Consider the following 13,076-nt stretch of genomic DNA (forward strand, 5'->3'; position numbering starts at 1 on the left):
TCGGAGTGGTCGGAGCACACCGGCAGTGACGGCGGTCAGAGTCATCGGAGGAGGGCATCGACGGCGGTGACGGCGATCGGAGTGGTCAGAGGAACTGGCTTCCCATCCACAGGTCACCCACTACTACTCAATTCACCGTCCCGATGAATGCTAAGAAAACACAAGTGAGCCTCCGGGAAAAACATCCGGCAAAAGCAGGCTGCCAGGCATACTTCATACAATGATCCTTCCAGGTAAAGCTTCTCGAGAGATACAAAATAAATAAAAATGAATCAACTAGGCTCGTGGGCAACTTCATCCAATGAGCTATAGAAAAAAATGATTGAACAAGGAGCTCCTGGGCACTTCATCCAGCAAGCCATTTCTTAGAGCTCCTGAGCACTTTATCCAGCAAGCTATCACTAACTGTATTACCACTGTCATCCCCCGGGCAAAGCATCCACCAACAGACGGTTACCTCAACACAAAAGCACAAAAACCAATCTAAACAATAATAATCACTGGCCACTTTGTCTGGGAAAAACTTCCGGCACGAAGTCCAGGCATACAAGATACAGAATGAAATCTGGCCATGGCCAGTACATAAAATATTCCACCTCATTAACAGAAAAATATTCACTTCTCCCAAGCATCAGTAGCGTGTGCCAAGGTAGCCTCCCAAAGAACTTTTGCTTCAGTGTCAAGAGTGCTCATAAACTGCCACAAATATGCCCATACCAAGGGCTTGGCAGTCCAAGGGTTGTTGAGAAGAGCTACACATGCACCTGTTGTGTTATGGTATTGCATTATGGTATTGCAGAGCGATGAATTAGGGGTGTGCCCTTCAAAGTTTCTCTGCAACCTAGTTGCACCCCATGCCAAGAGCTCTTTAACACATTTAGATGATCCTCTATGTGCTGCAAAATGCTGTAGAATGACTGGACTAGGCTACCAAGTGTAGAGGTGTAGCCCTCTATGTCCTGCAAAATGTTGTAGAATGGCTGGAATGGGCTACCAAGTGTAGAGGTGTAACTCCACATGTTTGTGCCACTATGGGCATCTGGACAACATCTAAAACTTGTTGGACATAATCAAAGTGGCCACTTTTTACTGCATAATGTAGGCACTCATAATGGAGGCATGTCCTCCCATTGGAGGCACTCATAATGGAGGCATGTCCTCCCATTGGGAGCATCAAACATAAGGATATAGCTCCCCACGCCACAAGCCACTCACTCAGATTGGCCATGTGACGCAGCATAATGCAAAGGTGAGAGGTCGCGATTGCGAAAGAGGGTGCCGATGGGGAGTGATGGGAGAGGGTGGTAATGCATGGAGGGAAGTGAGGGCAGTGAGAGAGGGGGAGGGGGGTCAGGTGAGTTGACGAGACGGGTGAGGTGAGAGAGGGGGGGTGGGCACCGTTGGTGAGGGTTTTGGTCAGTGGGGTTGGGAAAAGTGGGGAAGGGGGGTGGTTGGTCACGGTGAGGGGTGAAGTAAGAGGGGGAGAAACCTTTTGGTTTGTTTTTTTTTAATATAAGTATTATTATTATATTTGGTTTTTTTTGAGGTGGGGAATGGGGTGGTGGGGTGTGGCAAGAAGGTGTGCAGCGCCAACGAGCTCCATCAATGGTGCACAGCCGCGGCCGCGAAAGTGAGGAGGATGGAGGGCGTGATTTTGTTGTGCAGGGGAGGGGAGGGGGCGTTGGGGGGTTGGGAGGTCGGCACACGAGAGGGGGTGGGTGAGGTGGAGAAGGAGAAGGAGAAGGAGAAGGAGAAGGGGGAGTGGGGAACAGTGAGTGCCACAAAGGGCTGGGGGTTACACCCGAGAGAGAGGACGGGTGAGGGGGCCAGCACACCAACAGAGGAAGGGGGAGGTGAGGGAGTGAGGGTCCGAGGGGGGCGGTGAGTGATAAAGGGGGCTGGTCGGCTGTGTAGGGTGAGAGGGTGGGGTCAGGTGAGGTAATGGGGGGGGTTGGTGGTGAGAGAGCTGCGGGCGAAAAGGGAGAGGGTTGGGTGTGGTGAGAGAGGGGGGCTGGTGGTGAGGTGAGAGAGGGGCGCACAAGGGAAAACGAAGGGGGGGCTGCTGCGCACCCAAGAATAGGCGAGGGGGGCGACTGGTTGTGAGGTGAGAGAGGGGGGGTTGGTCGACAAGAGGGGGGACGGGTGAAAGGGGGAGTGGGGCCGGGGAGCTGCGGGCGGCGGGTGAGGGGGTGAGGGTGAGGGTGATGCGAGGGGGGGTGAGGAGCGGGATGGTGGTCGGTGAGGGGGGTTGGGTCGAGAGAGAGGTGGGCTGGGGGTTGGTCGGCGAGAGGGGGAGAACGGGTGAAAGGAGGAGTGGACCCTCAGGATAAGGTCCTTTTTACCTATTTTCAATTAATTCCAATTACACATTGGAAAGTTCTTTTTGAATTTCTGTTTCAAGGAAAATCATTTTAAACACTAAAAGGATTTTTATATCCAAAAATATCTCAATTTTGAATTACCTCTCTCTAGACATTTTCTCTCTCTAGGCCAAAACAGGGTAAAATAGGATCTTTCTTTTATTTCAGAGAGGGGAATAATTATAAGATCAAAAGGGGAGGTTCTTACACCTGTACATCTCAAAAGCTGGAGGGAGGAATCTTACAGGTTTTGATAGACTTGAGGTGTTTGTGGGACCGGGAGGACAGGTGCTAATAGGTTGGGAGAGTGCTTGTTTGATATGGAATTTGCATAGGCAGGGGGTTGTATGTTAGGGTTGCTCCGGAGGAATGAGGGGTATTAGTGTATGCTACCGTGGCTACTTGAGCTCCTGCTGATATGAAGTGGCCTGGGGCGGTGGAGGGGTTTGTACAAAAGTAGCCATGGGGGAGGGAAGGGTATGTGGGGTAGCTAAGAAGGAGGGACTAGTGGGGGCAGGGTTAATATAAGATTGGGGGGCTGATTGAGGGTTCAAGAAAAGTGTTGGGTTTGGTTGGTGGTTAGGAGCCTAGGAAGAAGTTGAAGCACTACTGGTTGGGGTCACCATGTAGTCTTCGGCAAAGGGATTAAGTGGGGAGGCACCTTGCTTAAGTTGTTGCATGAGGCGAAGTCCCTTGAGGTAGTAACACTCCTTGTCCTCATGGCCTGCCTTTGAGCAAAATGAGCAATATTTCTTGGAGAGACAATCATTTGGAAGATGGCCTTGCGAGTTACATACCAGGCACCATGGACTCGTCTTGGAATCTTTGACCTTGAACTGCTCAATCTTCTTCCGGAGCGCTGCCACCACAGCCGCGTCCTCTTGTTTTGTGACCTTTTGAAATCTTCAAGCTCCTTCTTAAGCTTGGCTAGCTTGTCCATGGAAGTGGATGTAGAAGCTACCGTCGGGGCTAGAGGAATGATTAGAGGAGCCGAAGACATGCCGGGGATAAGTGGGGACCAAGAGGTACTATGCTCTGTCATGAGGCGATCATTCTCCAGTTGTGTAGCTCTATCTTGGAAGTCTTGCAGGGTACCTTGGGGTGGAAACGTCTCTCTTATCTTCATTGTTGTTTGAGTAGGGAGTGCTCGAAGCACACACTATTGTAGCATGTAGTTTCCAAGATCTTGGGGTAGCCAAGCGACCAAAACTTTAGCTCTTGTGCAAGCTGGGCCACCTGACTCCCCCGCCTTCATGGAGAGTTGGTTGAGCTCTTGAGTGATGCGGTCGAAGTAGTTCCCTAGCCGAAAGGTAGCCAAGAACTATAGCGTGAGGGTGGCAATCCGGGAAGTGGTTGATGGGAAATTGACTGTACCACACCGATCGGCACTTTCTTCCAGCGTTGTCAGGAACAAGACCAAGCGTGCATCATCTCGGTTGAGACCTCTTGAGTCACACATAATGAGGAACTGTCTCACATGGTCTTCCGCATCTTCAGTGATGGTACCTTTGAAGGTTGGTAGCTTAACTTGCACGTGGTTAAGGACAGTAGCCAATGGCTCTGGCACTGGAACTTAGGGTTAGAAGAGGAAGATGCTGAGGGAAGAGTAAGGGAATGAGGAAGAACCCTATGACTAGTTTGACTAGTTCGAAGAGGAGAATGAAGGGGTGAATCATCTCTAGAAACTCTCGTCTTCGGGGGCATGCACAACACTCCTCTCACCCACGATCAAAAACCACCAAAAAATAAAAATAAAAATAAAAAAATTTGAGACTATCCTTGACCTCTAGGAGAGTCCCACCGTGATTGCCAAATTTTGTCTAAGCTATGGATGACTCCGCCTGTCCTTGCTAGTAGGGAACTCGAAGACAACCACCACAAACACTATGGTTGGGGGAGAAGGGAGCGTGGATCCTCTCAAGAAAGTATACCCGCCAAGGATGAGTCAACCTCACTGACTAGACATGCAAGACCTAGGCTCTACATTGTCTACCGTGCTCTCCCACCACCACCTCGCACCGCAGTACCCCTACAGGCCTCTCACTCACACCACACACACCACTCACACCTCACTCACCTCACTCACACAAAGAGATAGACAAAACACCAAACAGAGCACAACACTACCATCACAATACCAAAAAGGAGTGATATAAGGGAGACTTCGCTCCGATAAAAGGACTGTGCTAGAACTCTAAGTGATACCTGAGAGAGTGTCCTCCTCTGTGAGAGTATGTCCCAGACTGTCTGTATGCTGTCGAGAGAGTGCTCCCCTTAACTCCTCCTTGGGTGTCCTCCTCCTTGGATGGTGCTCAAGAGAATCTCGAAGAGGATCTCTCCCTGCGTTGGGAAAGGCAGAGGGGTGTTGCCTCCATGAGTGCCATCGGAGTTGGCCATGCACGTATGAGATGTCGAAGGGGACCAGTGGTCAGAGGGGTCGAAGAGCACTGGGGCGGTTGGAGGGCATCGGTGGTGACAGCGATTGGAGTCATCGGAGGGCACTGGCGATCAGGAACCATCGGAGTTGGCCATGCACGTATGAGATGTCGAAGGGGACCAGTCAGAGGGGTCGAAGAGCACTGGGGCGGTTGGAGGGCATCGGTGGTGATAGCGATTGGAGTCATCGGAGGGCACCGGCGATCGGGAACCATCGGAGGGCACAGGGAGTCGCAGTGGTCAAAGCAATCGTCAGAGGGCACCGGCGGTCAGAGTGGTCGGAGCAGTCGAAGGGCACCGGCGGTCGGAGTGGTCGAAGCACACCGGCAGTGATGGCAGCCAGTGAATCGGAGGGCACCAGCGGGACAGTGGGTCAGAGTCATCGGAGGGCATCGAGACGGTGACGACGGTCGGAGCGGTCGGTGGAGTATGGAGGAACTGGCTTCCCGTCCACAATTTCTGCAAGGATAAATGATAAGTTTGCGTATTGGAAATCTCAGGGTTAGCCTATGCATGTTTGGCTCAAAGTGGCACAATCCATTATTATTGGCATGATATCTTTTTTCTTGCCTTTATTGCCATGGACGGGCAAAGCTTTGCATTTAATACAATAGCCAATTAGATTTATGTTATGGAAAAGAGCATGAAATAAGCCAGGGTAGACGTGGATTTCTAGGGAACATGTTACTACTCCAAAGACGAGTGGAGGCAACCCTATTATTAGATGTCAGATTACATATATGGCCTTTATTGCAAGATATGTGTGTATCTTAAGAGTCATGGGTGGTAATGGCTAAGGCCCTCATACAGGAGGTTGCGCTTGTGCATGGTAATACCAAGATTGATGGTACATGGTGGGATGTAGTGAATGGGTCCCAAAAGGTTCGAGTGGTGGCTTCACCTCTCCTTTCTCATTTGATGATCTTATGGAAGGAGGATTTGGCACACACTAAATGGAACCCTTCAGATGAGCAGTTGTGCAGTTGAATTCTATAGCAAGTGAGGTGTTGGCTACTTCACGACTTTGGGAGTCGCCTGACAAACTTGTTGAGCGGCCAAAATTTAATAGAATGTCTTGATTTTTAGGACTAGTGAGAATTATGGATGCTTTGTTGCCACGTAGAGGCCGCTTATTGTCTTTTTGAAAAATTCATCAATATCTTTGGGTTCCACAAGGATATGTACAGTTATGGGAGAAGGTGAGAGCATACCTTACACCATTTGGTGATATTCCTCAGCTGGAAGATCAGCAACCTTGGTTAGATTGGGTATTTAGAAAGCTTCATGGCATTTTCCAGCATACAACAAATTAAGTGTACCATATGATGGTGGAAGATAAGTGTTGGATCACTGAGAAGGCTAATAGGGTATGGAACATCAGGAAAAGTAGGGCTTGGTGGAAGGAAGTAATCTTACAGGGCTGGTGATCTAAGATTCCATATCAAGGGAAGGTGTTCCTATGGCACATGCTAGTTGGAGGCCTAACATTGGGGGACTAGTTGCGAAATCGGCAGATTGCTTCGAGTAAATGTGTGTTTTGTACTACATGTTTGGAAACATGCCCGCATCTTTTCATTTCATGTTCGATGTGGCAAAGAAGGTGTGGGATTTCCTTTCTCATGTATGGATTCTGTTTTGACAGATAGGCTTGTAAAGGTTAAAGACTCGATTTTTGGCAAGATTTTGAATGGTCTGGATAACCCACAACATTCAATTTTCTTTCATTTTTTCAGGTGGATAGGTTTGTGGTATATCTGGTTAACTAGGAATGCCTTCATATTTGATGCAAAAGTGGGTATTATAGCTCACATAGGTCGTATAAAAGTGCTACTAATGTGGCAAGTATCTTCCTTGTGGCAGTCAACTCATTTGGTGGAGAATGACATGGCTATATATTGGATGAGGGTACTCGAAGCTACACATGTGATTTGGAGTAATTAGTGAGGGAAAGCTAGTACATCACATGGTGACCATGTGGCCATTTGTAAAGTAATTTTTGGTAACATATCTTCTATTATGAAGAGAGAGAGAGAGAGAGAGAGAGAGAGAGAGAGAGAGAGAGAGAGACAAATAGACAAATAGATAGACAGAGGAACTACTATATAACTACAAATAGATTTCCACTTTGGTTTCAAAATGGTATAAAAAACATTCATATGTGCTAACATAAATTCTTTATATTATGGTTTTTTTTCAAATTTTAAGCACCTCAAGGTCCTAGGTTGCCTTTCATAATATAAAATGCAATAGCAGAAATATGAACAAATAGCACACTAAGCCAGAACGGCCGACCCCCCGTAGGAACTTTGAAACAGAGCATATGTATAAAAATATGTACTTATGTATAAAAGTATGTACTTATGTGTGTGTGTGTGTGTGTGTGCACGCGCGTGCATGCGCGTGCGCGTATGCATGTGCGCGCTTGTTGGACATGATATATATGTATACATATACAAGCACCAAGTGGCAAGGAGTTAAATAACGAAATATTTTGCCAATCACACCTAATCATGGTGAAATTTACGAGTTACATGTTCACCCATGATGTGTTTAAATGCATTCTTTGAAAAAAAACTTAGTTATCCATTTATACCCATTCATGACACTCTAGAAAAGCTTTAAGGTGGAACAGATGAACATATGATGGCTTATGAGATATTACCAAGATACTGCGGTGCAGCAGCAACCACATGCGGCTGGTCGAAATTGATGCCTTTGATGTGAGGGTGCTTAGAGATGATCATGCTCAAGCAAGATCCGAGCCCGCCGCCCACATCGACGAGGGTAGTGACATCATCAAAGTTGGAGTAGGTGTCAAGGAACAACTGGATGAGGAACTTGGTATGGTTGGCCATGGCAGAGTTGAAGATATTGTTGAAGTGGAGGTCTTCTTGGGCATAAGGGAAGGCATCTTTGCCATGAGCTTTGGTGAAGGGAACGCTACCGTCGAGGACAGCTACATCCAAGTAATGCCATGCGTCCATAAAAACCTTGTCTAGATTGAGGAGTATCATTGGGGGAAGAGAGGCACCATCTTCATTTTTGACCAAATATTTGCTAACTTCATTGAGCCCATATTTTCTCACATACTGAGGCTTCCTCTAGGGAGGAAGTGAGGACGCCGTGGCAAGCTAATACCCGTAGGATTCGATCTCGAGAATCGGCAGCCGTTGGATGGTGGAAAACGTTGGTGATGTGGGATACTATTTTGGGCGGGTGAGAGGAGGTGGTGTGGTTGGCTGGCGAGGATGTCCATGACATTGAGGTGGATTACAGTTTTCAGAGCCATGGGTAAGCAGCACAAGGAGCCCAGCTCCAGCACTCTCAACCATGCAGGGTCTTCAGCTCCCGGAAGCTCAGAAAGCAGCCGCTCCTCACGTTGAGCAATTTCGCCCATCTCTCCCCCCCCCCCCCCCCCCTCGAGTGTGTGTGTATGTGTGAGAGAGAGAAAGAGAGAGAGTGTGTGTGTGTGTGTGTATGTGTGAGAGAGAGAGGGGAAGAAAGCTCTCTATTTAAGAGTGTGTGAATGAGAGCGCCAGAAAGAGACGCCCATGCGTGGCAAAGGCAAAGTTGTCCTCTTACTTTTGAAAATTGAATTTAGGAAAGTTCAAAATTTTTAGAGAAATTCCAAGGAACTAATGCAAAGACCTTGACATGGCAAATGGATGTAAACCATGGCTTGCACACCCACACTATTGCAAGCTATACTATCAAATATTAGAGGTTATAATAAATGTATCCACCATTTTCAAATTAAGAATAGTAGCTAAGACCAAATTCATTTGCTTGAACGGAGCCGCATTAACTAAGATGCAATTTGTTTGCTTGAGCAAACAATTTGTTTGCTTGAACAACGGAGCCGCATTAGCTAAGATGAGCAAAGATTCTCATTACAATTCTCCCTCCTCCACATTTTCAAATGTTTCTTACAGAAGCATCCAAGTCAAGTACTAAATGCTAATTTTTTTGTGTGTGAAGTAATGATTTTAATCACCTTTCATCACCTATCCACCAATTACTTGCTCTTTATGGTATCAACCATTTTTAGTTAAGAATAGTAGCTAAAACCCAATTCATTTGCTTGGAACGGAGCTGCGTTAGCTTGAACGGGGCCATATTACAATTCTCCCTCCACATCTTCAATGTTTCTTCCAAAGCATCCAAGTTACGTGCTAATTTTTTTGTATGAAGTAATGATTTTAGTCACCTTTCATCACTGCCTATCCACTAACTACTTACTTTTTACATCCTTGGTGTCCAAGATTTTTTTAAAAATATTATACCAAAAAAATTCAAGGCATGAACCCTAGTTCTTTCTTTTTGATAATGTTTTAATCACATTTTTTCTTTTTAAGATTTCACGCCGTAGTCTTGAATCCTAATATGGGACCAAAATCTTTTTTTGCTATTAATTAATTAGTGAGAGGGTGAGAGGGGACTTGAACCTTAGTGTAGATGTAGATGTAAGCTGAAAACATTAGAAAGGTTTTTTTTTCCTGGTTTTGATGTGTGGTAGGTGGTGGGATCTTGCGGGAGTTTTCCATTCAGAGGGTTCATGCGGCCTCTCTCTCTCGCTTATAATGCAAACACCAAGCTCTTCGCTCTCTCTCTTGCTCATTGTCTCTCTATCGCGGCGTATCGTTGAGTAGGCTCTTCCTTTCTGAGTAGAAGAGCGCCCACCTTGATCCTTTGTACTACCCAGACCCTCTTGCTGTCTTCGATAGAGGTTCCCCTCTCGCGCCGCAGTTGAGACCCTGTCTCGCTGTCGGCGGGGACGTGCTAAGGTTTGAAGGTTCAAACCTTTTGTTTGAACCTTAGTATTACTATTAATTAGTGCCCACTTGTGGGCACTAATTAATAGTAATACTCACATGAGTGAATATGTGAGTATTACTAGCTTGAAAGGAATTTTAGTAAAGAACAAGAATTTCCTCAAGAAAGTTATCCATCATATCAATAATGCATCTTTGGTCGTTATCAATAATGCATCTTTGGTCATAGTGTTGGCTTGAAAGGACTTTTGGCAAAGAACAAGACTTTCCTCAAGAAAGTTATCTATCAATATCTTTTTGTGACATCATAATACAAAAGTTAGCCTTGATTAAACAAATTAAAAAATTATTGAAAAAATAGCCTTGAATAACCACCATTGCTTTTTTGCTTTTTAACTTAAAAAAAGTCATGAGTGTAACATGCTTGTGGGAAAACTTAGTCAGTTTAAGGAGACCTGCAAGTTTCCTTTAAGATAAACAAATAAAGAAATCTTTTCATTGAATTTTAAAACACTTTAATCTCAACCAAAGACATGATTTTTGATGCTTTTCTGCTTCCAAAAAAATGGTTTAAAAGGACAATTTTGACTTTTTTTCTAATAGACTTTTTTTCTTGAATTAAAAAAACTATTAGAATTTTGGCACTCAAAAGATTAATAGGTAAATCTCGCCTAAACGAATGCAATGGAGCCCTTCCTTCTTAAAAAATGTTTGTCAACAATTTAAAACTAAAATGGAGTCCTTGTTAAAAAATGTTCGTCACGATTTAAAACTAAAATTATATATTTGTGTAATTATCAGAATTTACATGTGATGTATGACAATTGATTAAAAACAAACATCTATTTCTTTTTGTCCCTCTTGTTTTTTCACTCAATAATATTTTGAACTATTAGATATATGGGACCATCTGTGGGGTGCATTGCTACAAAGACTTTGGGTGAATGTTGAGTGGGGGTGTTATGCCCACCTCTCATCATGCACCTACCTTTGTTATTCGATGCATATTTGTAAAGCCCCAATTATGAGGAGAAGCATAGAACTTTGGTGGGAAACTTAGCTTAAATGCTAGAAGGAGTGGTTAGGATATGGCTTGGGTAGATGAGAGAGTGGGTAACAAGTTAGGAAATTGTGCCTTAACTTATGAAGTTGATATTCTCACATGGTCCATGGAATTTGGGTTTTGGGCTTGCAACAAATGGGGTGAATCCATTTGTGTTGTGTTCCACAACATGGTCCACATGTCTAGTTTTCTTGGTCGATCACACTATCCCACCATTGTTTTCTATCAAATAGAGGCCCTTGTCTCTTTCTATTCTCATCCAAAGGAAGCACAAAGTGAAGGGCGTACATGTCTGCTTGGCTCCATTACTAAAGAGCTCTAAACATTATGGAATGGCATTAATGTAATCAACAAGTCGAGGTCTCAAAGGAGGAAGAACTTTACCCTTAGGTCCATTTGGACAAGGAAAATACATTAGTACCCAAGTTTTGAGGAGCATTTGGCTCTATGAACTAGAGGTCATAATGCCTGCTCTCACATGCTATATGTAGATCTATCAAATAGTGGTGCCTACCCCAACAATGGTTGAGGAGAACCTTGGTTGACATGGGAGTTTAGATTAAAGAAGCTACAACCTTACAATGTGAAAATCAAAGCTACATGGATATTGTTGGAGACCTTATGTTTTATGCTTGCATAAGCATAGTGAGATCCAATCTCACTATGTGTGAGAGCCATTTAAGGATGAGATAGTGGAGACCAAAATTTTACTGACATCCTCCTCAAGCCTCTTGGGAAGGACCAGCTCACTTGACACTTCATCAACTTAGTGTTGCACCAAGATCTTAGTTCATCTTTGGGTAAACATTGAGGGGGGGTGTTAGTATACACTCAATGCCCACCTCTCATCATGCACCTACCTTTGTTATATGATGCATATTTGTAAGGCCCCAATTATGAGGAGAAGCCATGGGTGTGCAGAACTTTGGTGGGAAACTTCGCTTAAATGTTGGAAGGAGTGGTTAGGAGATGGCTTGGGTAGATGAGAGAGTGGGTTAACAAGTTAGGCCACTGTGCCTTAACTTATAAGGTGCCCGTATAGCCTAGGAAATATTAGATCAGCAATCTAGCCTTAGTCGGTTACCTAGCATACTGCTATGCAACATCCTAGAATGAAATGTGACATACAACAAGTAATGAGTAGAGGCAAGTGTCTCCCAATTTTAACAAGAACAAAATTTTATAGTCTTTTATATAGTAATATATTGTTTTAAGATGTTGGATGTTTAAAAGAATGCAAAATCCTACTGGTTTTTCATGAAAATACTGTATGATTAATGAAAAAGATTCATAGCTGAATCATAGTAATAATATAATACAAATTGATGAAGGCTTATAAGATATAAAAAATTTTACAAGAAGATAGTTTGTCTTGTGCTACATGCAAGAAAGAGATGTAGATGTGTAAAAGAATTTAAAAAATAAAGAATGAATGAGGTGTTTTCTACATTTAAGGTTATACAAAAAATATTAAAATCATTTAAAAATGGATAAATGAATTTTTTGTGCAAAATTCTTTTTAGAAAGTGCAAATGGACTAGCAAGTCTAAGGTGTAGAAGAAAGTATGCAAATTTTTGTTGAAGATTTCAAAAAGTGAAGGTCACGTATTGGCAAAATAAAAAAGTATCAAATTATTCATTTAATGGAATAAGAATTCAAACATGATCAAAAGTCTTGTATGTAACAAAACTTTGAACTTTATGAGAAGTTTTGTAGTTGACTTCTTTGGTATCAAAAGAATGTGCTTTGAGGATTTCAAACTTTACTATGACAAGAATTTGAGCTTGATAAAACATCTTGTAGGAAATGTTTGTGCAATTTGAGCTTGAAAAAAGGTGTTATAGCTGAAAATGTCTTTTTCCGTGAAACCAAAAAAAAAGTCTTAATCCAAGGAAAACATTTTTATTCAATCAATCAAAGAAATAAAGAGTCTTCAAACTCAAAAAAGAAATCTTGTCATCAATGTCTTAAATTGTTTTAATCCAAGAAAACATTTGTATTCAATCGATAAAAGAAATAAAGAGTCTTCAAGCTCAAAAAAGAAATCTTGTCATCAATGTCTTAAATTGTTTGACAAGTTATAAGTGATGGAAGGATGTTTGTCTCAAACTAGATAGAGGATGTATAGAAGGGAAGAAGGTGTAGATGCTCACAAGCATTAAATGCCTTAGTTCATGATGACTAATACCCCCATATATAGTCTTGCAAGCTTAGAGAAGCGGTGTGGGTGGTGTGTATAGAACATGCTCAGTTACACTGCATTAACACAACCCACAACCTACATATCCATACTACATATCCATAACATAGCCAATTAGTCACACACCTAAGAGATTATAGAAGACAGGTCATTGGCTAAGGCTAGATTTCCAATCTCATATTTCCTAACCACTTGTCCTCTATGTGATTCCATGCTAATAAGTTAGATAGAACTTACAACTTTC

The 13,076-nt window shown here is 43.6% G+C and overlaps 1 protein-coding gene across 1 annotated transcript; it reads right to left on the reverse strand.

The window, feature by feature from the left end:
• Nucleotides 1-7,444: 7,444 nt before the first annotated feature.
• On the reverse strand, nt 7,445-8,193 carry LOC147640733 (caffeic acid 3-O-methyltransferase-like). Its single transcript, XM_086810918.1, has 2 exons — nt 7,887-8,193; nt 7,445-7,752 (listed from the first exon to the last, which is right to left on the reverse strand). The coding sequence occupies exons 1-2, from the start codon at nt 8,191-8,193 to the stop codon at nt 7,445-7,447; spliced, it is 615 nt and encodes a 204-aa protein (XP_086667044.1).
• Nucleotides 8,194-13,076: the final 4,883 nt, after the last annotated feature.

The sequence above is a fragment of the Cibotium barometz genome, chromosome 2 (assembly GCF_041138505.1).
Source record: "Cibotium barometz isolate CiBa-2024 chromosome 2, ASM4113850v1, whole genome shotgun sequence".
Lineage (NCBI taxonomy): Eukaryota > Viridiplantae > Streptophyta > Polypodiopsida > Cyatheales > Cibotiaceae > Cibotium > Cibotium barometz.

What these genes read in the sequence shown, in the direction of transcription:
- LOC147640733 (XM_086810918.1), bottom strand. Translation starts at nt 8,193, where the DNA reads ATGGGCGAAATTGCTCAACGTGAGGAGCGGCTGCTTTCTGAGCTTCCG. An exon ending in CCTCCCTAGAGGAAGCCTCA is followed by an intron (nt 7,753 to 7,886) that starts GTATGTGAGAAA and finishes ACTTGGATGTAG; the next exon opens with CTGTCCTCGACGGTAGCGTT.